The 27,602-nt window shown below is 33.0% G+C and overlaps 6 protein-coding genes across 10 annotated transcripts; 3 read left to right on the top strand and 3 right to left on the bottom strand.

The window, feature by feature from the left end:
• The first annotated feature begins 423 nt into the window (after positions 1-423).
• Positions 424-1,497, top strand: SAP5 (A20/AN1-like zinc finger family protein). The gene has a single exon (XM_012210146.4). The coding sequence runs from the start codon at positions 621-623 to the stop codon at positions 1,176-1,178; it is 558 nt and encodes a 185-aa protein (XP_012065536.1). The 5' UTR covers positions 424-620; the 3' UTR covers positions 1,179-1,497.
• Positions 1,498-5,595: 4,098 nt separating this feature from the next.
• EMB2816 (Small nuclear ribonucleoprotein family protein) lies at positions 5,596-8,797 on the bottom strand. Its single transcript, XM_012210145.4, has 6 exons — positions 8,667-8,797; positions 8,524-8,553; positions 8,311-8,392; positions 6,978-7,049; positions 6,160-6,212; positions 5,596-5,878 (listed from the first exon to the last, which is right to left on the bottom strand). Exons 2-6 carry the CDS (start codon positions 8,524-8,526, stop codon positions 5,789-5,791), a joined length of 300 nt encoding a protein of 99 aa, XP_012065535.1. The 5' UTR covers positions 8,527-8,553; positions 8,667-8,797; the 3' UTR covers positions 5,596-5,788.
• Positions 8,798-9,512: 715 nt separating this feature from the next.
• Positions 9,513-11,100, top strand: LOC105628680 (large ribosomal subunit protein eL31). Its single transcript, XM_012210144.3, has 2 exons — positions 9,513-9,672; positions 10,652-11,100. Exons 1-2 carry the CDS (start codon positions 9,587-9,589, stop codon positions 10,929-10,931), a joined length of 366 nt encoding a protein of 121 aa, XP_012065534.1. The 5' UTR covers positions 9,513-9,586; the 3' UTR covers positions 10,932-11,100.
• A 979-nt stretch (positions 11,101-12,079) lies between these two features.
• Positions 12,080-17,780, top strand: LOC105628679 (protein gamma response 1). Of its 5 annotated transcripts, none has more exons than XR_016321217.1 (5): positions 12,080-12,238; positions 12,583-13,797; positions 14,197-14,842; positions 16,232-16,303; positions 16,741-17,780. XR_016321217.1 is itself a non-coding variant. In XM_020677246.3 (5 exons), the coding sequence occupies exons 2-4, from the start codon at positions 12,585-12,587 to the stop codon at positions 16,270-16,272; spliced, it is 1,830 nt and encodes a 609-aa protein (XP_020532905.1). In that variant the 5' UTR covers positions 12,080-12,238; positions 12,583-12,584; the 3' UTR covers positions 16,273-16,303; positions 16,741-17,780. The 5 variants fall into 5 exon arrangements, 4 of the variants coding, with proteins under 4 accessions (XP_020532905.1, XP_020532904.1, XP_012065533.1 ...); XM_020677246.3 differs by having other exon boundaries at positions 14,197-14,772; XM_020677245.3 differs by lacking the exon at positions 16,741-17,780 and having other exon boundaries at positions 14,197-14,772; positions 16,232-16,485.
• LOC105628678 (uncharacterized) lies at positions 17,420-18,688 on the bottom strand. Its single transcript, XM_012210141.4, has one exon. The coding sequence runs from the start codon at positions 18,686-18,688 to the stop codon at positions 17,591-17,593; it is 1,098 nt and encodes a 365-aa protein (XP_012065531.1). The 3' UTR covers positions 17,420-17,590.
• A 5,409-nt stretch (positions 18,689-24,097) lies between these two features.
• On the bottom strand, positions 24,098-27,444 carry AGL26 (tRNA (cytidine(34)-2'-O)-methyltransferase). Its single transcript, XM_012210140.4, has 7 exons — positions 27,220-27,444; positions 27,022-27,122; positions 25,589-25,657; positions 25,363-25,421; positions 24,954-25,014; positions 24,814-24,867; positions 24,098-24,381 (listed from the first exon to the last, which is right to left on the bottom strand). The coding sequence occupies exons 1-7, from the start codon at positions 27,383-27,385 to the stop codon at positions 24,103-24,105; spliced, it is 789 nt and encodes a 262-aa protein (XP_012065530.1). The 5' UTR covers positions 27,386-27,444; the 3' UTR covers positions 24,098-24,102.
• Between the last annotated feature and the right edge of the window lie 158 nt (positions 27,445-27,602).

The raw sequence follows: 27,602 nt of genomic DNA, 5'->3' as shown, positions 1-27,602 counted from the left end.
TATTTTTGAAATATAATTAACCATTATTTTATCTTTTAAATATATTTATTTTGCATGGACTTGGAATCCTTAAAAACAAGGAAAGTCTCGTAAACTTTTGTAAAATGTAATATTCAGAAGAAAAAAAAAAGTATTATTTTCTTTTCAAAAATATCAAAGGAATGACAGAAGCAAAGCTTTAATTCAGCATGGAGAATCTAGTGGTTAAAATATCGGACCCACTCTTCCATAAAATAAGCAAACCTTATTTTATAATTTTCTCGATAATGACGATTAACACGTCAGAACCCAAATCTAGAACCAAAACCAAAGAGGCCAAATCCCAGGTAATTCCACCTAACTTACAAGGTCATTCTTGTAATTCCTCAAACCAAAGTCGTAAAAGAAATGTTTGATACGCGTCTCTATGAGGCCCATATTCCATCGCCATTACCGACCTCTCCTTTCCTTCATATCCCCATCCTTCCCCTACCTCTCCACCCCCAAATTCCACCTTTCCTCCTCTCCATCCTCTCTCTCTTCTCTCTCCCTAGAAATTATTCAGAGGTTTCATTTCTAAAATTTTAAAAAATACGAATAGAATTTTAGAATCCAATAATCAAAAGAAATTTATCAGGAAAATGGCTCAGAAAACGGAGAAAGAAGAGACGGAATTCAAGGTTCCAGAAACGCTTACCTTATGCGTTAATAATTGTGGATTCACCGGTAATCCGGCGACCAACAATATGTGTCAGAAATGTTTCAACGCTACCACCAGCACCTCAAATTCAGCAACGGTGACGGCGGCTGTACCTGCAAATACAACCTCGACAACGACGACGACATCATCAGCGGCTGTCGTCTCATCTGGTAGCGAGATCTTGCGTAAATCACCGAGATCTAGCTTGTCTAGATCTCCTATTCGAGATCCGTTACGCCAGACGAATCAAAAGGTGCAGACGTCGACAGATCGGGAAAAATCAGACGCAGCGGTGGCTAGGAGGGAGGTGAACCGATGCTCGGGATGTAGAAGGAAGGTTGGGTTGACCGGATTCCGATGCCGGTGTGGAGAGCTTTTCTGTTGGGAACACCGGTATTCTGACCGTCACGACTGCAGTTACGACTATAAAGCCGCTGGCAGGGAGGCGATCACTAGAGAAAACCCCGTGGTCAAAGCGGCGAAGATTGTTAGAGTTTGATAAATGGGAAAGAACGTCAAAATTTGAACAGAGAACTTCAAAACTTCACGATGATCGATGCTCTCGATCTGATCATTCCTCCTTTTTCCTCTATAGAGAATGGCTTGAGATAGATTTTAGGGAGAGGAAAGAAGAGATCGGTCGATGAACAAGAATCAATTATGGCTTGAAGATAATCCAGAGATCAAGATCAAAATTCTTCTATAAAATTTTATTTTCTTTTTTACTTTTTTTTCCTTTTTTAAATGAAAGATTATTATTATTATTATTATTATTATTATTATTAAATATGATTATTAATGTTATTGTTGTGGCCTAATCGTGCTTGACTGTTTGTTCATGTTTACTTTTGAGGTTTTTTTTTTCTTAAGAGATTTTAGAAATGGTAATGGCATGGGAATGTAAATTAGAAGGAAATTGTGTGGCTTTTATGTCAATTCGGTTATAAATCATTTGCAACTGGAAATTTCGGTTGGAAGGTTTAGAAAGTTGTGGGTCCACATGGAGTGTGACATGTGATGTTTTTTCCTGATGTTCTTTTTTATGCTTTTATCGTGATATTTAACTGAGTGGGGAAAGCAAAATATCGCGACAAGTTTACTTTTTGCTTGATATGATTGGCATAGAAAATAGTCCAATAGAATGCCGCCACGTATGCTGGTTTGAAGGTAGTAGCAAAAGGCAGGCTGTAAAGCTGGGCGTGACGGGAACATATGCGTGAGATAATAGGTTGTGGGTTTTAACTTTTATTAATAAAAAAATAATGGTAATAATGGTAAAGTTGGGGGTTGAGATCTCGAGAGACAGTGTTATGATCCAACGGCTGTGATTAGATACTGTGTAAGGAACCTTGATAGTGGCGCGTGTACAAGGAGCATTGAGATGGGAATTAGAAATTTGGGGCCCAGTTCTGAAAGAGACTGCTGTGTCCTTTCAATGGCTTGAGAAGCTGTGGGGAGATTTAGACCAATGAGAACTGTACATCTGGAGCTGGCTGATGTGGAAGTGAGTTGGCTTTTTACTTATAATAATATTGTGGGCTATTTTTGTTTCAAAAGAAATATTGTGGGCGATTTTATGTTAATGTTGGAAAACTTTTCCACCTCAAAAATGGGGGGAGAGGGAGGGAGGGATACAAAGAGAGGAGGAGGGTATTTTGGTATTATTAAAAATTAATTGAGTATTTTTTTTTTAATTGTATCAGATTTTTGTATATGAATGGTTTCATGCACTAATCTAATTTTTTTTTTTTTAAAAAAAAAAAAGACTTCTTACAAAAATCACTTTTTTTTTTTTTTGAAAGCAAATAAGAGCATATATTTATAATGAATCCTGAGAAATAAAATTTGCAATATAGTGGGGAGTCGAGTCCCAAAGACGGAAACAATGATGTAAACATGTCATACGAGCAAGAGCATGTGCAGGCTTGTTAACTTGCCTCCTAATCCAGACCAATTCACTAAATGGTATTTGAGAAAGCAATTATTTAATCTCTGTTAGCACTGGTGCCCGATCGAATGTTAAATAGCAACAATTCTGACAAAGACCAATACACAAAATTTTGATAAATCATAGCATTATATAATTAAGAATAAATAAAATTTGCCATTTCCACTTATGCTTGTTGGTAGCTATTTTGGGGACCAACTATCAAAATCTAATGGTTCCTTTTTTCCAATAAAAGTGTGACTTGGTTGCCAAATGATGGAGGATTTTAACCATTTTTATGATTTGTTCTCACTTTTGGAGCAACCTATGACAAAAATAGCAATAATTTTTTCATTAGAAAGACAAACTGATGCATAAATTTGATCTTAAACTTTAATCGATTATTCTTTTGACCTTTTAAATTTTGCGATAGTCTAATTTCAATCCTATACTTTTACATTTCAGTAATAGTTATGTTTCTCGCTAAAATGAAATATCTTTGTTTGGGTTTAATCATTATCTTATAATTTCACGTTTCAAATTGATAAGGACATAGTTATTATTGAAATGTCAAAATGCATGGTCATGATAAATTTTCTTTAAAATTTAGAAAGGCATAAGGATAATCACCTAAAGTATAAGACAAATTTATACATTAGCCCGAGAAAAGAAAAGAAAACTGAAGATTTATATTGTTTTTTAACTAACTAACGTAGAAATATATGTTTAATTATACTTTGAAGTTAATAAGAAGAAAACCGCTATTTAATTAGAGCATTAAAATTCAACCACAATCATCTATGAGTAATGATTCAAGTGGCAAGATATGTTTAAGTTCAAATATTCGTACAAAAATACTGATAAACAGGAGCCATCGTGAATCTCAAAACGAAAAGTAGTCTCATATCCAAAAGAAAGGATTTCAAATTCCATCCGTACGAAAATATTTATAGGAGAAGCAATTACGAATATTATAACGAGATTAGTATTGTATCCAAAAAATCGGAAATACTCGTGGATATTTTTTTTGAAAAGCCTATGACAATCCAATTTAAAAAACTTATTACAAAATTTGTCTAGGTCAAATGGCCTCAATTCTACCAGCTTCTAACAAATCAAGAAGCAACTTAAAAAGGATTAGCTAACACATGCAAACCTCTCTAGGCTTTCAAATATAAAACATACATATAATTTCAACATAGTTATGAAATATAAAGATAAGTATAAATACAATGTCAACCCTTCAAATTGGATATGTTAATAATAATAATAATAATAATAAGATAAATTGCAATGTGATGTAGGTGGAGCCTGAAGAGGAGGGTTGGTGATTGGGTAAGGGGACCACCAATGTAGATAGATGGAGGCCAATAATATTCTACCTGTATAGTATTTTGCTTGTTTGGTATAGCCACCTGTTCCTGTCTTATTGGATACTAATAGTATAATCTCTAGGGACCTAATGTGGAAGATAAAAATCATGTCACTATCTATATTCTTCTATCTTTGAATCCAAGGTGGCACTATCAACATCTTTTTTATATTTTATTTTTTAAAAATATTTATCTATTAAAATTTTGGATAAAATTTTATATTTCCTTAATTTTACCAAAATTTATCTATGTAAGACTTATCGTCTCAATCACAAAAATTTTCAATAATTCAGAGAATTAAGAAAAAATTTATTTTTATTATATAGTCCACTCACCTGCTTTGCTATCTTTATTAAAAAAATTCTTTGACTCTAAATGATGAATATATAAATACATATTAGTGAGATTTATATATTATATATTGATTCTAAACTTTCTATTGGTCAGTTAAAAAAGAAAAAAAAAAAAAAACAAAATAAGCTTACCCAATATTTTCTCAACATGTTCCACAAGCTTTGTTAGAAAAACCAGACAAAGGAAGGCATTGATTTGTATGGAAATTTTCAATTTTGGCAGCTAAAATGTTCTAGTAGTTCTTACTATTTAAGAATATACGTTCACATTTGAAAAAAAATCAGGCAAGAATACTTGATAAATATTTGAATTAATTGGGAATTTGAAACATGCCCAATTTGTAAATCAACCAATTGGGAATTGGGGCAAAAGAAGAAAGTGGTAAGAGTTGAAAAGATTTGTTCGAAAAAAATAATTGTTTGATCGTGACAAAATGCACTGAAAAAGAAAAATCAAGGTAAAAAAAAAAGTATGATATTGCATACAAATGCAACTACCAATTTTCAATTGTAGAAATAGCTGTCAAAAGGATCGACCGAAAGTGTATGGTGACTAACCCCCACCATAAGCTTACTTTGTGACCTCTTTTTTTTTAATACTGGATAATTATAGCATCACGAGATGATAAATACAACATCACAAAACTTCAAATTCTCTGTTTTGTTCTAGCTTTAGGTTTATTATTATTAGGCCATGTTTGAGAAACTTTTTAGAGTTTAAAATGCGAATTATAATATATTAATACACAGGAGCAACTGAAAAAGTTTGAAAAAGTGAATTATAATACATTAATACACTGGAGCAGCTGAAAAAGTTTGAAAAAGCAAATTATAAAACGTTAATTCACTTGAACAATTAACAGCTATGATCTTAACCTTGTCACATCCTTCTTCTTTCTTTTTTTCTTTTTTTCTTTTTTATTTTTTACTTTTTCCTACAAGATTTTCTTTCTTTAAATGAGACATTTCCAATAATATCAAAAGTGCCTTTCTTTTGAAAGCTTCATACCTAAATGCATTAGGTAGGTAATGATAATGGTGATTTTATCAAATGAAGGTGTACCAAATACATACCAATAGAAGCAAGCAATCAAACAATGAGCACACGTTCAGCACCCAAAAGCCAATTGGCATTTCACTGGCTTCTCCTATATATATACATATATATATATATTGCTTTTGTTGACAATGATTAGAACTCAACATCACATGATATAATAGTGCTCTAATCCATCTCAGACGTCTATAAGAAGAGAGAGGGTATGATAAAAATTTTACAATTGCAATTCACTTTAATAAAACTTCTAGTGCAAAAAAATAGTCCAAACTCCAAACCGAAGCTCATTACAAATTCCCTATTCTGCAATGAGGAAGCTATCTAAATCAAAACGAGGACAAGCCAAAATATCATAGAGATTCAAAGTTAGCGGCTTTGAATATACAAGAAAAGATATTGTTAGGCCCCATCTGGCTGGATGAACGGGTTAGCAATTTCATCTGTACCATCGGTTGGTGAGACAAGCATTACAGCAGTTCCCCTGCATACCTGCAGTACAATGAAACAAATGCTCAATTACATCCTAAAATAGTGCAAGCATTCATTAGTGATAACATGACAAGATATAATCAAAAATGCACCATGAAAAGGAAGCTAGTAGCAGAAAAATACGAGCAGTTTTATGCACACTGTACAGAGATATACAAGCTTCATGGAAATTCACCACTAACTCTCTGCCAGTGGGCCATAGTATATTCAGACCCACATGCAAATTGCCCTTCTCAATGCATAAATGGAAGGTAAAACCTCAAAGATAACTGAAAACATACTATTAGGCCAAGGCGCCTGGTTTGATCAGTGGTCTTCAGAGGATCATCAGAATCTGCAACACAACAGAAAAAATCAACATAAAAATCATTATTAGAGCAAGATTCACCACTCAGGCTTTGTTTATCAGAAGGGGAAACTGAAGGGAAATGTACGTAGTCAATAGAGTCAAATTACATTTACCCTCATGTTTCCACCTCCCCAAACAATGCGTTAAAGATTTTGACTTCAGTTGTAAATTTTTAACATAAATATGGGAATATGAGAATATAGGCAGCAGATTTAAGCCAAATTCATAATGGTCTCTGGAAATTCATGCTAAGCTGATAGATACTTCAAAATACTATATGCGAATAATAGAACTAGTTGATAAATCGTAGTCCAATTCATTGCCCCCTCAACATCCATGCAATGATGCAATTCTATGCTCCAACCAATGAATTGCAGACTAAGAACTAATTTCTAAATGGAAAGTGATATACATTTAAAATATTATACATTTCTCTCCCTCCATCTCTTTCTCCCTGCCTTTCTAGGATTCATATCTCTCAGTCTTGTTGGCAACATATTCCAACAAGATGGAACCATTGATGTGAAACATAGAAAAAAAAAATGTTCAAAGCCATTCTCATGCAGAAAGAGCATCAATATGACAGTTTTTAACCTGACAGATAAATAGCTAAGCACATTTTATCAAACAGATGTCATCTTAACAAAAGTTCCTGCTACATAAAGAGCAACATACAGTCTAAAAGATACATAAAATAACACATACATTAAAGTATTGAACATTCCAAAAAACTATCATTGAAGTTAATACCTCTTAGATATTCTACAGCTTCATCCAGGACAAGATTCAGCAATTGATCATACCCTTTCAGAGTCCCTGTCACTGAATCAAGAAGAGCCAAAAGGTCATGCAATTAGGGGAAAAAAACAACATATGACATATGATGAGAATATTTCATTTCATTAAAGACCTAGAAACCCCTCTTATGCCATACCTCACTGCATGTCCATTGAATAATACATAAAACTAACACAAAATAAGAACAAGCTTGTGTCAACATTTCATTATCAGAAGAGGATGATAAAATCTTGCATCTTAAGCCCTCATTGGGTCATTTGATTTTGGAGTTTAGCAAGTGCAACCTTGTGAATCGGCTTCTAAGTTATATTTTCTTATCATCTCAAGAACGCAATTTGCACTTTTCTAGATAAGTTCTATTTTGGAGGTCAACCACCAACTCTTCAAACAAGAAGATCCTTTGACCCACCTTGACAAAGTTCAAACTTCAAATTTGTTGCTGAAGTGAAGAAAACTTCACAGTACAAGCCTGGATATACAGATTTGATTTCATCCAACATATTACACATAATTTTTACATGATCATGTTCCTCTCAAATTTTCAACATCCAACAAAATCTTTTCTGCAATTTCAAGATACAAATAATTTACTTGTCATTTGGTGGGTGTCTTGGCACAGTTGTTGGTCCCCTAGGAGGACCAAGACTGCTACACCCTTGTTATGCCTATTTTGACCTAAGCATTCTGATAATTATTTAGCTTTATTCCCATTCATAATTTTAAGTACACATTCTTATATAGTATGCTAATGATAAGTTTGCTAACTTGTAATGAAATATACTGTAATGTAATCAAATTTTTAGTACAAACACTACGCAAGAAATGCATTTGATTACATTGCAAAACATTATAGCTTACCTAATGTAGCCTATGTGTGTTTTTTTCCTCTGACCCATATCCAAAAGTTATAGTTCAAAATCAAACACATTCACCGGTTAAAGACATCAGATCTAAGCTATCAAATGTACAATCAACAGAAATTACTGTTCTTTACTTCAAATCATGACATATGTACATGTTCTTCAATCTAAAGGGATTCCAACACCCAATTTTGTTCATTATTCATGCAATTCATCAGCTCAGCTAGTGGTTAAAAAGTACAAATGCAGTAGTTCAAAATTTGAAAAATCTCTCTCTCTCTCTCTCTGGAATTGAGCACCATTTTGACCCCAAATTAACAAAAACTCCAACGAAAATAAGCATATCAGAATATAACACCCATTTATTAATTATCCACATTCTGTTTTAACAAAAGAAATGATCAAGACATAGTAGAATTAGTTACCTTGTCTACCCCCAGTTAGCTTGACTTGGACGCCCTTGTCGACAAACTTTGCCAAGTCTAGCACAGTTTCTTTCCTCCCTGACTGAAACCCAAGTAGTACACATTACAAAGTGAAAAAATTTTAGGCTAAATGGAAAATCCATATGAAATCACAAAAAATCAAATAAAACTCAATTTATCTTTCAAATCAAAATGCATAAATAAGAAACCTACCATCTTTACACGGAATTCTCTCTATGAACCCTGAAATTGAATTGAGTAGAGAAGCATAAGTTACTTGTAGAAGTGAATTGATGCGAAGAAATGAACAATAGAAAAATGAAAAAAGAAAAAAAAAAAAAAGAGTAAGAACCCACCTTCTTGCAGCAGAGAGCAGAGAAGAGAAGTGTGCCCTAGATTGTTTCTCCCTCCCTTGTCCGCTTTACTTTTCCCGCTTGCGCAGAGTAGTTGAGGTTTTCGGACTATCTTGCCTTCTCTATAATTCGGCCCAAGAGGAAAGGAACCATGTGGATCCGAGGCCCAAAGATCTTATTTTCTTTCCGGTCTATAACTATTGGTATTTTTTAAAATTTATTTTATTATTTAATTTAAAAATTAGATTGAAGTCCAAATGAATTTGAATTCACTAGGTAGTTTGGTTTGTGGCTATTAATTTTTTTAATATACAATTTTAATCAAAGAACTTTTATTTTATCATCCCACATAGTGCATAATATTATAATAGGTAAATTATTATTTAATTCCTCAATTATATTTTAATATATTAATTAAGATTAATAATGTAATTCATCGATTTTATTTCTATTATATTAGTCATAAATAATATATAATTAAAATTTAAAAATAATGATCCCAAATAAAGTATTTCATGTAACTTATAAATTAAATATATTCCATTATTTTATGTGCTTTTATATGACATATAAGTAGTATGTGTAAGAGAAAAAATATATTTCACTAGAAATTAATAAAAAATAAATATAATAATTAAATAAATTAATAAAAAACGTATAGAAAGATTAAATAGTAGTATAATGAAAATAAAAACGAGAGATTATATAATTAAATTTCAAAAATAGGGATTTAATTAACCAAAATTGTAACCATGTTATGACAATAATACCCTCAAATGAAGGGGCATTTACGCAGTTTTAACAAAAACGGGGGACATTTGGCGTCAAGGAAGCTACTATATCTATTCAACGAATGATTCTAGGGTTTCTTTAGCGGGCCGGAAAAGAGTAGCGAGTTTTGGGACTGTTACAGAGCCGCAGCCATGGTGGAAAAATCAGGCAAAGGAAGGAAAGAAGAGGTTGTTACCAGAGAGTACACCATTAACCTTCATAAACGCTTGCACGGATGGTACATCAAACCTTCCTCTCACTCTGTATACACTTATTTGAACATATATATCTGCTTGAATATTTGAATTTCGTAGCTTGTTTTCGATTGCAGAAGATATAGATCTGATCTATATGATGATAAATGTTTGATCTTGCTTCTGTTTGTGCTTTGTAGTTTTGTGTCGAATTTATGTCGTTTGGTTTATGGAACTTTGAAGAGAGCTTAGTTGATGCAGTATACAAAAGTGTAATATTTATATGGCTAAATTAAAGGCTCAAGATGTTTGGTTTGTAAGATTTGTTATAGTTGACTGTTACTGAAATGAGGAAATAAAGGGAAGCTATGGAATTAAGAATTAATAATAAATGTCATTTGGCTGTGCTGTTCAAGCTCTTAGTTTTTATTTTAAAATCATTTCTATGTTTAAGAAATAGCTGTTGGGTTTATCTTCAGGGCTTTTAAGCTCTACTTGTAAAGGGCTTTTAAGCTTTACTTGTAATTGCAGTTTCGAAGGATTGCTTGTACCTTTAGTGCAGAGCATGGCTAGAGTTCTTGAGGTTTTACGATTCAATGTTTTTATCAGTGAGTTCATTGACAAAGTTTTGTTGCTACATGTATTATAAAATCATTAACGGTTCTCATTAGGGCTGTCAGTGACACAAAGGAATGTAAGTTTGTAAATAAAGCATAGCATTCCTAAGAGTATAGAAGTTCAAATTGTCTTTGAAGTATAATAGATTTCTCTTAATGCTACAAGGTTTGTGAAACTGTCTTCTCATTTAAATTTGTAGTTTTACTTGTCATTTTGGACGAAATATTAGTTTATTCTTGCTCCCCCTGCTGGTAATTGATGATTCTAGTGGGCTACTCAGCCAATATGTGCTTTAAGATTATGTTGTGTTGAAAATCATGGATTGCTTTTTGGCTTCAGTTCTTCACCTGTCGGATATTGAAACATGCTTTGTTAACTCAAAACTACATTGAACTTTGTGTACAGCACATTCAAGAAGAAGGCTCCCAAGGCCATAAAGGAAATTAGGAAGTTTGCTCAAGAAGCCATGGGCACAACTGATGTTAGAGTGGATGTCAAGCTAAACAAGCATGTGTGGAGCCGTGGAATCAGAAGCGTGCCGAAGAGAGTTCGCGTTCGAATCGCACGGAAGAGGAATGACGAAGAGGATGCAAAGGAAGAGTTTTTCTCACTAGTCACTGTTGCAGAGGTTCCTCCTGAGGGATTCAAGGGTTTGGACACCAAGGTCATTGACGAAGAGGATTGAAGTAGAGCCTTTTACTCTAGTTATTAGTTCAGAAACTTCAGTTTTGCCTTTCTCATTACTTGTGATTTTGGTTTTGTTTTGGATTCTCTTTGACAAATCCTTAACATTTATTCTCTATCTGTTTTAAATGTCTCATGGTACCTTTATAGAAATCCTTATTTTTACTTTAGCATTGAGCTCAAAAAAAAAAAAAAAAAAAAAAAAAAAATTCCATATGGAGAGAGCTTCATTCAGTAAGCTCAAACAATCATAACAACTGGTCTCTGAGTGTTTATTTTTGAGGTTACAACATTCTTCTCAAATTCAAGGATCTTGCTATTGTTGGAATGTCAGTATGGAGAGGGTTGCATGGTTTCTCCATCTAATTTGGAGTAAGATATTGTTGAGTTGAGAGTTTATTCACTACTTTTGCTAGTTTTTGGAATAGCTTAAATTATAAGTTATGGGTCTTATAGTTAATTTTTGATATCAAAGGTTTTTATATGTTAATTTGATTTATTCAGGGATCAATTTTAATTTTTTTTCCCAATTAATTAAAAAATAATTTAAGGATCATGGACTTTTTTGTTGCAATTTCTTCATCAAATACTCCAGATCATGAAACCATGCATGGATTTTTTTTTAGGTAAAAGCGATTTTCTCGATTTGGTCCAGTGGTCTTTGGGATATTGATTGGTGAAAACACAAATTTAATATCTTTACATATTTTGGAAACTAAGTTGCGTTTTTGATCCGAGTGTAAGTATACAAGTTTCTCCATCCCAATGTTTTGATCCGAGTACAAGTTCAATCTCGATCCGAATATAAGTTTCTTGATCCAAATACAAGTTCAATCTCTGTCCGAATACGAATACACGTTTTTCTCGATCCGAATACAAGTTTAATCTTTGTAAAACACGCACGCTTTGGCCCAAAAGGAAATTACACCTTCTCTTACTAACAAAAACATTTACAAGTTTCTCAGAAGATAAACCAGTTTTTCCCTGCAAAGACGCGAACTTCAAAACGACATGACGTTTTCTGAAGGTAGTGAACCCGCAATAGGGCAAATCCAGTAGTTGTTTGGGCTGGAATGACCACTAAAGTCCAAAGGTATCCCCAGCCCATTGAAAGTCCCAACCATCATTAACTTCTCTTCGATCAAAGCTTCCCCGCCAAGCTTTTTATTTTCACTTACTTCAACAATTTTTAAAAACCCGCCAGCGTCAAGCTCTGCTCAAAACCCAAAAAATTCACTCTTTCACGGAAAGATATAGAAAGTAATATTAATGCTTTGAACATCTGCTAATAGCAATCGAAGAATCCAGGTAAATTCCATATTTCTCATTCTATTTCATTTTCCGTTTGTTTATCGGGAAAAAATGAGTAGAAAAAAACCGATGTTCGTTTAGCTCCATTTTGCAGATTTCATTTCACTGATTAATTATCTTTCTTCGTTAAAATGCTTAATAGATTTCTTAATCTTTGATTTCCTCGCTTGAATTGGTTAATTCAATTAGTGCGCGTGTTTATGATCTAATCATAATTCCCCACTTTAATTAGAAATGGATTTAGTAGAATTTATTGTTTTTTTTTCTAATTGAAATTGAAATTTGGAAATGTGGTATGTCAATAGATCTTGATTGGCTGTCCTTATCTTGTTACTTCACAGATATGGAAGGAAGCCTTCAATACTCTCCGAAATTAGGGTGTCCAGTGGATAGTGAGGATGTGAAGTATGTGACTAGGCTTAGTACTATATTGGTTGCTACAATTCAGGAAGCAAAGGATAGGATTTCTCAGATAGAGTACATATTTTGTAGTCAGCTTTACTCTAATTTACAAACGAAATCCAAAAGCTTGCAGAACATCTATTTGGAGGCCAAAAAGGAAGCAGAAGAGTCTTGGAAAGAGAAAGAGAAAGATCTTTTGCTTCAGATTGAAAGACTTCAACTCGAAAAACAAGAAGTACTTGAAGAAAACCGGTGTCTTAAGCTTGAGCAAGATAAGTCGTTGGGGGACCTTGATGAGAAGACAAAGTCATTCCTTTTGAAAGAAAGAAAACAACAAACTAGAATTGATAAGCTAGAAGAGGAAGTTGGGAGGAAGTCTAAGGAAGTTGATAAAGGCATGGAATTGCAGCATAAATTGCTTGAATTAGTTCAAACGAAATCCTCTCTCATAATGGATAAGGTAAAACAAGTGCATGAGTATGAAGAAAGGACAAATGAGTTGCTTGCCAAAGTGAAAAGCTTAGAGAAAAAAGTTGAAGTGCTTCAAGGGGAGCTTAAACAAAAGACTGAAAAGCTAGCTGACATATTGTCGAATGAGTTAGCAGCAGATTGTAGACAAAGTATTATTAGGCTCCAAAAAGAGAAGGAACAACTTGTAGGAAAAGTGAAATTTCTGGAGGAGAATATTAGTGAACTCCAAAAGAAGCTTTTGGAAAAAACTGAAGAAATTGAGGAGGGACGTACATTGCAAGCAGAATTGCTTCAACAAATTGATATGAATAAGTTGGAGATCTTGAAGCAAAAACAACAGTTTGAGGAGTCTGAGAATGAGAAAAGACAACTTCTGGAGAAAGTAAACGATTTGGAGGGGAAAATCAATGAGCTCAAGGAAAATCTCAACAGAAGCAGCAAGGAAGCTGTCGGAAAGGATTCATATGAAGAGTTACTTCAGCAAATTAAGTTCAAAGACTCTCAGTTACTGGCTGAGAAGAAGAAGAGAAGAGATCTCTTTGATATGTACAAAAGATTGAAGTCTCAATACAATTTTCTGTGCACAAAGTGTGGCCTTACTGAGGAGAATATGCTTTCCAAGATCAAATTAGAAGATGAAAGTGGCTCTGTAGCACATGAACAAAATCTAACAACTTCACCTGGTAAGATCTTACTGGCCTTTTATTTCACGTTATAATTCAAGGGAGAAGAATAGGAAAATTTTAAATGAGTCATGTGTTCAACAACCAAAGATGCATCCCAATAGACAAAAAAAAAAAAAGGAATTAAGTTAAAACTTCAGTGACATTTTTGCTAGTAATCATAATTTAGTAGTTCTAGTACAAAACGGCAAATTTTTCTGGTAGACACTCCAAGTTGGAGCCTACTTTTTTGTGTTTGTCCTGGTGTTGCTGAATTAGTTTCTAAGGATCTATATTTAATTTAGAAACCCGCACGAAAGAACAGTGTTCTGATTGCCTGCCTTGTTGTTGGATGTAAACTTCATTCTTTCTGTCCCTCAGTCTAAAGTCTAAACAATCTCCATTTGCTTGGTATTCTAGATTTTGGAAACAAAGGTCCAGGTGCTCCTGCAGTTGTTTTTGAGATGAAAAAAGTGAAACTTGAAAATGACATTGGGGATAATTTGGAGGATGATAAAGTGGTCAAATCAATTCCAATGTCAAGCTTCTGCTCTCCTGCTAACATTTATAATTCACCGAAATGCCCTCCTACTGCAAAATCTGCTCCAGTCGCTGGTACAAAGAGGCCTGCATCTCGCTGGATAGATACCAGGTCTCGTCAGTATGAAGATGGACCTGACCCTCATGATGATTTCCTTGATACCCCTCTTGAGAACCTCAGAGGGGCATTGAATGGAGCCATGAATAGAACAGTACAAGATCCTCATGTTCCACCCATCGAGAAAGATATTAGTACTGATAATTGTTCAGATGATGAAACACAGGATATGAATGTTGATCCCGCTTCAGAAAAGCGGCAGATACCACTACCAACAGGTGGCCAAAAAGGGTTCAAGTATGTTGAACCAGTTAGAAAGAAAGCTGAGAGGGATAATTTGAAAGGAGTAGAATGCAAGCAGTGCAAGAAATTCTATGATGCGGTTCTTCCTAATGGAGGTAAGGACACTGATGGTAAGCAGAATCTTCGCTGTGAGCATCATGATGGCGTTTCTAGGCATCGGTATAAGTATGCCCCTCCTTTGACTCCTGAAGGATTTTGGAATATTGGATTTGAGTCTGAAATGTGATTTTCTTGACTTTGGAACTTCTTTACTGAACAACAACTAACCATGAGATTTATTTTTATTATTTGAGTGAAAGATAATGTTTTTTCACTAATAATAACCCTTGAAACCTTTAGAAAGTTAGTCTTCTTCCCTTGATAGGCATACCAGAGCTTCTTCGCAAGCTTTTCCAAAAGATTGTTTTCAAACTACAACATAAACTACCTTGGAAGAGTTAGAGGTTTTATTTTATATCTGCTTCTGTCTAATCTCATTTTTATCATCAAAATGTTTACCTATAATGTGGCTGGTGTAGATTCAACACTACCCTTTGCTATCTACTAATGCCCAATATTGTGATCCAAACATACAGCAATGTCCACATTTCTTTGACCTCCTGCACCTAACTTGCAGTTGCTTTTCTATAATGGTTTAACATTTAGTTTCAGATCATGGTGTGTTTAATTTGCTTTCAAAATGTATTCTATTTATTTTGCTTTGCTAATCTGCACATAGAGGTATTAGCTTGAAGCACGTTTCAAGTTCAGTAAACTTCTCTGAAAAGAAAATTAGGTTGCCTTTTCTGGATTTGAAAGGAACTTTCAATAAGTTTCTTATAATCATTAGACATAGCCATGTATAGTTGAAAGTTGTCTTTATTGCTATCTTAATCTAGAGGTCCATTGGTTATTTGTAGTACAGGTCTGAATAGCTAAAAGTCCATTAACTATTCTGTTCTGGTTCACAAGATGTGGACTAGTCTAGTTTTTGGCAAGATAAGAGTCAACTAGTTGTGGTGAGGACTGGTTTTGAATCGAACCAACACATTTTGGGGACTGGTTAATTCAAAACCGCTGTTTTCAATTTGTGAGAAAATAATTATCCAAGCCTATGGTTTTCCAGGATCACGTGTGTGGGGATATCAATGAAAGGGCAAGAGTCTTACAAGAGTTAATGTAGATGTCAGTGTGGTAGCTCAATGTGCACTTATTATGGGATTTTGACCTCTGTACTGTTATGAGTATTTAATTTACTAGTACAATTCTTTTTTTCTCCATGAATCTTTTCATGTATCCGTCTCCGTAAGCTTTCTTTTTCCATGGATTGAATTTTTAATTTGTAAAAGTTGTTGATTGACATGTTTTAATAGATGAGCAATATAACGTACCGAACTGAACTCGGTAGCTCGGTAGATTCAAAGCTTGATTTAAAATTTGACGAACCTGAAAATTTTAAGATTGAGTTTAAATCGATATAAACTCAAATTCAGTTCGAGTTCGATTTAAAATTAATTGAGTTTGGCTCAAGACTCGATGCTAAAAATATCCCTAACTGCTACTATTGCTGTGTAGATAGCAGCTGCAACTATGGCCTACGTACAATGTGGATTTAAATGATGCTATTTAATAAATGCACGAGGAAAGGTATGTTTTATGTAATAAAGCCCTGTGATAATACTAAGTGGCTGCATGTTTGTACGTGTTAATTAAGTTGACTGCTAGTAGCTTCAAGTATCTGATATTTAATTTTGATACTTCTTTTAATTAAGATTTTTTACTTGAAAAAGAAATTAATTGAATTGGATTATAGATTGTCCAATGCATAATTTTGTTAATTGCTTTTTATTTTTGTTCATCTGCCATTCGCAATTAGATTTTTTGGTCATTGTTCAATAATAATTTTTTAATTATCATTTAATATTTTGATATTATATTTATTATTTATAATATTTGTATTTATATGAGTTCAAGAAAATTGATCTCATTATGAAAACAACTAGCTGTTATTAAATTAATTTTACTGAATAAAACTTTAAAATATCAACAATACATTAAAAAAAACAAAACAATTTTATTTACAGGTTATGGTTCAGTTGACAACGCATATTGAGTATGTAAGAAGAGTTCTCGGATTCAATATTCACTAAATGCATTTATAGAGAAGGACAAAGGGTCTTAACTATAATTAAGTTTATAATGCATCCCACATCGGCCGCGGAGTACATTCTTGACTAGTGTATAAGGTTTGGTTTAATCTTTTCTCTATGAGCTAGCTTTTGGAGCGAAGTCACGGTTAATTGTATTCAATATCCTTATGACCCTTGCGTTGCTTATCACATGCATGGTGTGATCCCTTGTCTGTGCTTTTCAAGATCCAAATCCTATAAAACAAAAGAAAGTGCTGATTGGCATATCACTCTTAAAGTTTAACATAATTGCATTCCTATTTTTTTCTTGAAAGAAAAAAAAATGATATTTATTCATTTGATGAAAATTTTGATGCACTAAAAAATTAATATTAAATCAATAAGTGGTTGGAATTATATTTCTGGAAAAAATTTATCTATAAGGATAATATATAAAAACAAGCATGCAAAATAAAAATAATAATATTAATATTTTTAAAATTTTTATCTTTTGCATTATTTTCAACAATTGCAAAGCATGTGCTACGTTATCTTATTTCACAACCTCTGTCAAAGCTTATGCTGTTTTCCACGTGCATGGACATGGAGCTGCCTTATCTTTGTCCATTTCAACTTGTAATTAAACTCATTAGATATATTTTTTTTCTTAAACATTACATTAATCAACTCTACAAATCCAACAAATCACTCACTTTTACGATAATTAATGACATTAATTCTTAGACACAATAATCACCCGGTATTTCGGGCGCTTGCTTTTTTAACATTCATCGTCCGATGCACATTAACAGGTCTTCAGTGGGTTACCGCAAAGACAATCATTGTTGCTAAAAGAGGACTCTTCAAGACGATCAAACGGTGATCCAACAGGAATGGGCCCACATAGATGGTTATGGCTAAAATCCAAGTGCCCGATATACTTTGCCGACGATATGGAACCGGGTATCGGACCTTTTAAATTGTTATACGATAAATCAAGAGCCATGAAATAAGATTTCGGCCCGAAAACATTTGGTACATTGCCTTCAATAGAATTTCGGCTTAGATTTAAGATACCCAAACCGGTACTGCTCAACAAAGATGCCGGTATTTCGCCTGAAATCATGTTACTATCCAAGTTGAGTGTAGAAAGAACCCGCATGTTTCCTAACCATGAAGGTAACCAACCTGAAATCTGGTTCATGGACAAGTCCAGGTCAGCAAGGAGATTCATATTGGCTATAGAACTTGGTATTGATCCGGTAAGCTGGTTCCGGTTCAACAATGCCCTACTCAACATTTTCAAGTTACCAAAATCGGCCGGTAACTTGCCGGAAACTTTATTGTTGCTTAAATCCAAATGCTTTAGATTAGCCAACTTAGTTAGGGAAGCAGGAATAGCTCCCCAGATCTCATTGTCAGCAAGATTCAACACAGTGAGTCTTTGAAGGTTCCCAATATCCGCCGGGATCTTGCCGGAGATTTTATTTCCGACAAGATCAAGAATTCGAAGTGAGCTCAAAGTAGCTACACAAGCCGGAATCTCACCGGATATACCTTTCCAGTCTGCAATAATTAGAGTAGAAAGACCATCAAGCTTACATATTGAAGGGTTGATGGAACCGGTCATGTAACCGGACCTGCCGGCCTTTTCAAAAATGGGGTCTTCCGATTCACCGCGTAGGTTGATGTCGGCGACTCTGCCGGTGGTTGGGTCGCAGTTGACGCCATACCAGCCGGAGCAGTAGTTAGTGCCTGTCCAAGTATTAAAGATGCCCAAATATGGCTCGTTTAATGAAGACTTGAAAGCTAGTAAGGCTTCCCGGTCAGCCTCCGAGGAAGAACTGACGCTGGCGGAGATAATGGCAAGAAAGAGACCAAGTGATAAAAATAAAACACCCATTTCTCTCTAAATTAATATGTTTATATATATATATATATTTGTAATCTATGGAAAAAGTTTCTGCTTTTGTCTGGTCAGTAGAATGTAGGAGGTTTGCATGTGAAAGAAAGGATGTCTGTTAATGGAGTTTAGTTGCAGAGTTTGTATAAGGAAGTGAGGGAAATGGGTAGAGATGGAGGGGAGAGTCGGGGCTTGATATATACATATTTTTGGACCAATATGCCCTTGTTAACTGCATTATTATTTTGTTTTTTTCTTTTTTTTTTTTTTTGAGAGGATCATTATTATCGTTATTTTGGGGAATTACACATGTTATACTAGTTTATAAGAATTAATTGTTTTAACTAGCATTTTATAAAGAAAATAAGGTTTCTTAATCTATTGTCTCAAACTCTCAAACTCATAAATGTGTTTATGTTTATATTTTTTTTATTTTTTTTAAACTTTATCCACATCGTATCGATGTATATACTAAATAAAATCTAATTTTAGATAAGAATGATAATTAAAAGTTACAATTCTTTTTTAAATGGCAGCCAATCGTTGATTAGGATATAGGAAAAATCTTCAATAAGTTAGGGTTGTAATTGAACTGGGCTAACTCGAGCTTTAATAAATTCGAATTCCGCTCATTTAAAAATAATTAAACTCGAGTTTGATTTTAATTTAATTTTATAATCATAAATAAGTCGAGCTCCAAATCTATAACAAAATTACAATTCAATTTGATTCGATAAAATTACTCATAAGCTTAACTTGATAAAAATTGCTTATGAAGCGATTCACGGGTTAATAAGTTCGATTCAATAAACTTAACGAACAAAATTTAGAACAACGAAATAAAATTTTAAATAGATTGTTATATCAGTTATTTAGTTAATACGACTAATGTGTTCCCTTTAAACACCCACATTTTATGTAGCCCATCCCGATATTATTTATTGGTTGAGGATAAGTTCTTAGTTCCCTTTGTTTCTTTTTTATTTTATTTTTTCTTTAAAATACATAAATATATTTGCGGTTATAAGTAGTCGGACATGACCCACCCCTTCCTACAAGTCAATTTGCGCTTCACCCCTTCTTATATTGGTTAAAGAAATGAATGTATATCTTAATTAAATGATGATATCATCATCCAAATGTAAAATCAAAATGGAAAAAAGATTATGCAAAAAACTCCTTTTATAGCATTTTCTCAAAATTAATTTTCTATTTATATCCAAAGACCTAAAAGATCATGAAACTTGAACTCAATCCACCGAGAATGATATTAAGAAATTAATATAAAAAGAGGATATAATAGTGGATTCGAGCAATTTTATAATATTTTTGTCTTTTCTTGTTAGAGTTTTCTTCACAGCAGCTTTTAACGTAGTAGTATTTAATGTTTTGATTAGAGTTAAAATACTATTTCTATCATTTGTATTGTAATGTTAAATTGCGTGGCATCTATATTAGTGTTTAGAAATTAGGGAAGTGGATTGTGAAATATTACTTCATTTAGGTTGTGTTCAGCAATAACTTTTTAAGTGGTTTTTAACACTGTTATTTATATAACTCAGTAAAATAGCGTTGGAATTAGCTTTTAGAGATATGTAGCGTTTTATAAACAGTTAACCTATATAACATTTAACTTTTTGTATTTCATGAAAAGCTAATCAAATACTTAAACATTATTAAAACATTTAACAGTTATCAGAATAATTAATTTTTCTGAATAGACTCTTAATATTTAGTGAAGTGCTGATACAACAGTTTACAACAATACGTTCCCGCTACTAAACAACTAATTTATGTAAAAGTGCTAAATCATGAAAAAGGAAAATTGAAAATGGCCTTTTCCTATTTGCTTGTTGGGTTAAGTTTACAAATGCAAAAGGACATGCATTGAAACTTGAAAGCAACACTTGTAGGCAGGAGGCAACCCCAAGAATAGGCATGTGCTTTCTCTGTAAATTAATATCCTTGTAACAGACTGATTTTGTTTTCTTTTAGTGTCGATAATAATGATTTATCGGTTTGTAAATAGTATTATCAGTCTGGAACTTCGTATTATTTTAGTCCGGAAAGGGTGTTACAATCCTATCATGATTTCAAAAATTAAAATCTCAGTCTTAATTATTGAAAAGTTCCTCTTTTCCAAGTTTCACTCATGGTGAAGACTAAAGCAAATAAAACAAGAATCAAAAAACATAATCACTACTCTCATTTAGCTCTAATGATTTTGATTAGTGAATTTTTCTTTTTCTTCAACCTAATTATTCTTTAATTTAAATCAGTATCTAGCTAATTATTTACTTTCTTGAAGATATATAATTAGCCATCATTGTAAATAATAATTAAGAATTTTTTATTCAAATTTTCTTACTAGTATAGATAATTAATCCACATTCTTTATTCCAAAAATCACTTGGAATTTTCCCAAAAGATTTTTAGAATTCAAAATTTTTCCTCTTTCTCAAAGTTTTTTTCCCCAAAATTTTGAAATTGATATGATATCCATGCATAATTATTTATTCCAAGACTATTATTTAACTATTTAATTAATGGAATTTCTTATTTGTATCCAAAGAGGTTCATAAATGTCTCCATTTTGATAATTCTTCCAACCCATAGTGAAATAATACATTTTAATTTCAACCCCACCACCAAAAACTAATGTTCATGGCATATGGTTGGTAGGCCCATGTCTACCATTTGGGTGCCTTCCATTGTTCATTTCAAACATAAAAGAATCTATTTAATTATTTTGGAAGAAAAAATATTATGCCATTAATGTTAAGATTATATTGATTCGATCTGAGATCTCTGATTGAATTGCTGATTCAACGAGCATTCTCAATATTATGTATGTCTTTTAATTCGCTGTATAATATACAACCGAAAAATATAATTATATGTCTATCTATGTTGATGCATGTATTTAATTAAACGTAGTTAAACTTTAATTTCAAATAAGTTAGAGTTGAGGATTATGGTATGAGGAATAAATATAGAAAAATGAGAATTTATGAAAAAAAAAAAAAAGGAAGAGAAAAGGAAAGGGGAAGGGAAAGGAAGTGAGGGGACCATATAGAGGGAGACAAGATGAAGAAGTATGCATAAATGAGATTATTTAGTAGGGAACATATACATGTGTCCTACATCAACATCTTCAAAATTACCAAATTCACTAAATTAGTGGCCATTGTTGACACTAATTTTATATATATATATACACACACATTGCAAGTGAATTATAGGTGGTTAGATCTGGCCAGCTAAATGTTGCTCTTCAATATCAGAAAATTTTCTCACCTCTTCAAATTTTCCTTTCCTCTCTACCTGAATCTTCGATGGTTGTGTTCGGCAGCTTTTTAAGTGGCTTTTAATCTTTTGACTAAATGCTAATTTTTTATAGTGTTCGGTAAGATAATGTTTAAACTAGTTTTTAGAGATTAAGGCTACGTCTTATAAAAAGTTAAAACATATAACATATAGCTTTTAGCGTTCTATAAAAAGCTATTCAAATAGTTAAAAGCTATCGGCTACCAAAACAATGAATTTTGTCCGACAAATCTAATATCTTAATAATCTCTTTATACATTATACTAATCATTATTATTTGAGTTTCATCAATTATCAAAGTTTTAATGTATTCTTATTGGTTAGTCTAGTTGGTAACGACAAGATTTTTTATTTCTTATCAATCAAGAATGATTGAGCTATACCATAAAAAAAAAAAAAGGAACGAAAAATTTGTTCTTGTTGGTGTTGGCGCTGCCAAATTTCATAATCTGAGTATTAAAATAGAAATCAAGGATTAACAAGACACTTCCCTTGTAGGTTGTAATTATATGAATTGAAAAGGAAGACTTCTTCTTTAATTCTTACTCTAAAAACTGCATAATTACTGCTAATTATAATCAAAATAAGCATAATTAGAATGAAATTTATAGGTTAATTCCAAGAAACTTAATCTTGTTTAGAAGTCTTGGCCAACAGATTATCACTGTACTTGACAATAGCTGGAGACAGACAGGCCATGTCTAGTTAGATTTGGTGAACTTTCTCGTTGCAATGACTTCTACAATTTATGGAGCCTTATCTTTTTGGAAATGTAGAAGGTTTTAAAGAGTTTCACAGAACAATATTTAAAATAATTTCTTATGTAAAATAAAGATTAGTATTTTTTTTTTTATCAGCAATATTTTTTTTTCTTTATTATCAATATTTGGATAAGTTAGAGAATAATTAAAAGGGTATCCCTTAAGAATATGGGACTGTATGACCTACAAATAAACAACTTGCATGAGTGTCATGTGATAAAAGCAAAAAGTGAAGATATACAAACACATAAAATTCCACTTTCTCTGTAACGTCTAAAACTGAAAAAACAGTATATATCGCATAAGGACCATAATACATCTGTAAGCACACATGGTAGTTGAAGCTAGTCACTTTCATTTTCCCTCTAAAGTTGTCAATTCCGTTTGGTTCGAAAGAAAAAAAAAAAAATGAAATGGCATTAATTTTTTTTTTCCCCAGTTAAACTCTCAATCCTTTCTGTTTGCTTCAGGTAAGAAAGAACCAAACTTTAAGAGATTAGGAGTTTAAATCTTAAAACTTTTTTTTATAGTATTTTACTAAAAAAACACTCCATTAATAAAATATTTAGCACTAATTAGTTAGAAATCATTCCTTGTGTTTAACTATGATTACAGCATATGACTAATAACATCTACTCTACCCTATAATAGAAATTTAATTTTATGTGATTTAATATTTATTATGATCATCATTAATCTTTTTAGTGGACTACCTTATTAATCATTTAAGTTCAAGAAAAGTTTAATGAACATTTCCATTCGATTTTCACAAATAAAATACTTCGATTGATCCTTTAATTTTACAACATAAAATGGGACAAAAGAGAGTTGTTTTCACCGATTTGACGAGCTAATAAAAAAAGTTATCCTGTTTTTGATCCTCCCAAACAATAATAATAATAATAATAATAATAATAATAATAATAATCTTGGGTTGGTTTAGCAGTAGATGAGTTAAAGGATGGTAATGAGACACATGGCATGAATCTAAACCGTTGAATGGGCAAACTAACTACTGAGAGAGAACATGGGGATGTATTGTCTTGATTACAACATCATTCAAAGCTTGTCATGTGATATGATCAACCACTGTTAGACCTCTTTATTATTTAAAGCAGACAATTCCATGAGATTTTGGATTTTATAAAATAGTATAAAATAAATAATTAAACTGTTAATATGTCGGTGGTTGCTTGCTTGGATAATATTGCCTCACCATAATTAATTAATTATTAATTAATTACTTGTATTACATCAATACATGATAAATAATGTGTATGGTAGAAGATTGAAAATGATAGCATGATAAAAAAAATGCAACTTTTGTCAAGCAAAAATATCTTCAGTAATAAATGATTTCTCATTATCTATACAAGTTTCTGAAGGAAATTTAAGCTGCTCATAGTTCAACTGTCTTGAAGCTTCATACAAAGCAATGCCAACACTCACAGAGAGATTCAGACATCTAACATAGGTTTCAACCATCGGAATCCGAATGGTACCCCCACCAATCGATTCATTTTCACAGTCCAGCAAAGCTTCAGGTGGTAGGCCGCGTGTTTCTGAGCCGAATAAGAGATAATCACCTTTCCTATAAGAGAACTCCTGCAAATTTCAACGTTTCTATGATCTTATAGATGAAGGAGAACCATAGCATGACATTGGTTAGTAAAAAAATATAAACTTGATTAAGATCGAAGATGGCTGTTTTAAAGCCAAGAATATGATGTTGATTTGAGCAATCATTTTATAGTCTACTGTCTAGGTTTTGTTCACTTAGAAGTTAGAATAAATGGATTTCAATGAAATTTTCTAACTTCAGTTTTCTCAGACTCTCCTTTTCATAATATACTATGCAGATGAGTGGAAAAAAATGGGAAGAGTCCTATGAAATTGTATTTCTATTGCAGGAGATGTTTGCTGGACTAGTCACAGATTGTGATACTAACGAGATTCATTAAATATTAGCAACATATATAAAATTTAGGCAGGATGAAATCTCAAACACCGCATAGATTAAAAGGATGGTAAACATACTGAATGAGTGGCTTTTCCCCTCTTGGTAAATGCTAGTAAACGCTTATCACCTTCCTGCATCAATGATAAAAGATACATCAAGTCAAAGAAAGATAATTGGATTTTCAAAAAGGCAAAAACTACAATAGTTCAGGAAAAACCTGCTGCCTGAAGTAGTCTCGAAACTCAGCCCAAGAGTCATGAACTTTCACAACAACGTATCTAAGACCGAGAGTTAATTTTTGAGACAGGCAACTAAAGCCATATAGTTACTATGATAATGAGAACTGAATATTAGAAAATCAAACAATAGAATGGCTAAGAGGAGAGATGGCAAGTTCGAGTCTTTAGATTGAAAATTTGATATGCTGAGTTTCTGAAAATCATGGAAGGTAAGCATGCATCGGATCAAACATATTACTGAACAAAATAAAGGGCAATTTGATTGCCATATTGAGCTACAGTTTCTCGAAAACCCAAATACATGTCAGCAAATATTGGAACAAAAATTCACAAAGGAATTCTCATAGAAAATGCTGCATACAACATACAGAATATATGCAAGGATACGGCCAGTAATCCAGCCCAGCACGCTTCAATTTTGTGTCATCAACTTGGAATCCTAAGGGCTGAAAAAGGAAAAGATGCAAATCAAATGGAAAAAGTTATGAAGAGTTATCATGATGGGGTTCACAGATAGTGGAAGAGCTTATTTATTTTTCTGTTTGTACAAACTTATAGCTAAATAAATCAGACAGAAAAATAAAGAACTGAAGTGGAAGTTTGCAATATCCACCCCAACTAAGTGTAGTCCAACAGCTGAAGCCGCACATGTTCTGGCAATGCAACCTGTGTTTCCTGGAATCTGCCAAGGACCAAAGAAATCTTTCTCAGAACAAGGCTTGACATACTGAGGCTGTCTGCAAGCCCAAAGAAAACATCAAAAGCACATTGTTATTGACATAAGATTTGAGGATACAAAAATACTGCTTTGCATATGATCAATCGAAAAAATAACAAGGGAGAAGTTAAAAAAGTGTCAATATTGTGCAACTCATTTCATATATCCAATAAATGATTAAACTTAAAAAGGACTATTTCTCTACTTTTCAGCACGGACACCACTAGTAGTTAGCAAGTATAAATACATGTAGACTCTAACTGTACAGGAACTACCAACCACTGCAAGTAACTTTTAATAACCACTTCCTACTGACTAGCATGACTGGTTCATACATGAAGAAACGAATAGCAAACTACATTCTGGAATTTGATTCAAACAACCATTTCTACATTGCGGAGCAAGAAGAATTAAAACTAACTCACACTGGCTAGCAATTTATTTTAGACTAATCACTGACTTGAACAGAAGTTACTTATAGAAACTTAAGCATTCTGCTTGGTTTGTTTCTTTTTTTTTTTCCCCTACCATTCTTGCAAAAGATAGACATTCAAGCACGTATTACAGGAACTAGCTAAAGGTACGTTCAGAATATCTTATATGCTGTAGTTGCATTGAACACAGGAAGCAATGGGAACATTGACTTGTCCGGTTTTGTACTCTATCTCCAACTGCACAATTTTATTGACTTCCAAAAAAAACCCAAGCAGGCATGTGAAGGAACAGGAAGGCATTGTATGATTCTATGATGCATGGTTAATGGTTTAACATCCATGCCAGTTCTCTCAAATAAACTACTTCAACCTGAAAATTCGAATACTTCATATGCTTAAGATGTATGCCTCCTGGGAGAGTGTCATTGGCTCTCAGAATTCATGTTTTAAATCCACTAATTGCAGAACATTAATGGTTCAAGATTTTTTTTTGGGTATTTTCTTCATTAATTAGGCAGATTGCCTATAACTATTATCTACAATTCTTATACACAGTAATTGATATGGATTGCTGCTTTGGAAAAGGTTGAGTTGAGAGCATTGACAATTGTTGGAATAACTGCTCCATTGGCCTATTTAAATTTTGAAACAGGTAAAAAATATGCCACTAACAAGTAAAAGCATTTTATTAAGCTTAACATAAATTCATTGCCAACCGATTATAATAGAGAAGATTTCACATAAAAAAAAAAATCCCAGTTTCAAAAGACCAACTTGAACAATAAAAAGACCAGGTCAAGCTGCAAAATCAATATGCAGCTCCCACCATCAATACTGAATTTGCAACTGAAACACAAAATTTGAACCATTTCAAGCCTAAAGAGCGCATAGTACCTGAGGAGACACTAATACCACTTGAAGAAGCTTATTTCTTGAGACTTCACTAACAGCTTCACCAATTCCATGTGGCAACGAATTCCCATTTCCTCTTTCAGCTACATCCACAACATAAAACTAATAAAAACCCCACAAAAACATCAAACTAATGCATTTATATACATACATATTCAGGTTAAAAGAATTGAGTATTACACACAGAACAAAGTGCGGAGAAGCGTTGGGAGATAGAAAGAGAAGAGCAAAAATGTCTCTTCTTGAATTGGGCCAAATAAAGGGGACGCAACAGAAGAGCTCTTGAACGGAAATGGAAGGATAAAGAGGTTATGGCGTTTAGGGTTTTAAAGCTCGTAGTTTCCATTCAGAATCCCTTCTTGTGTTGGTGCTGGGTAAGCTTCTTCCTTCTATTGACGCGATAAGCTTTATTGACAAGTGCTCCTTTAGATATCTATAATTGAAGAATTGATTATCGTTTCATTGTTTTGTTGCATTTTAGTCCTTGCTATTTTTCGCAAGTATATTATTATTATGATTTTTTTTCCCCCGAAAGGATGGGAAAACATTATTTTAAAACTTGA

The sequence above is a fragment of the Jatropha curcas genome, chromosome 6, assembly GCF_041381405.1.
Source record: "Jatropha curcas cultivar XTBG-Jc1 chromosome 6, XTBG_Jcur_1.0, whole genome shotgun sequence".
Classification (NCBI taxonomy): Eukaryota; Viridiplantae; Streptophyta; class Magnoliopsida; order Malpighiales; family Euphorbiaceae; genus Jatropha; species Jatropha curcas.
The sequence above is the reverse complement of the archived record's forward strand: the minus strand, read 5'-3'. Positions and strand labels throughout refer to the sequence as shown.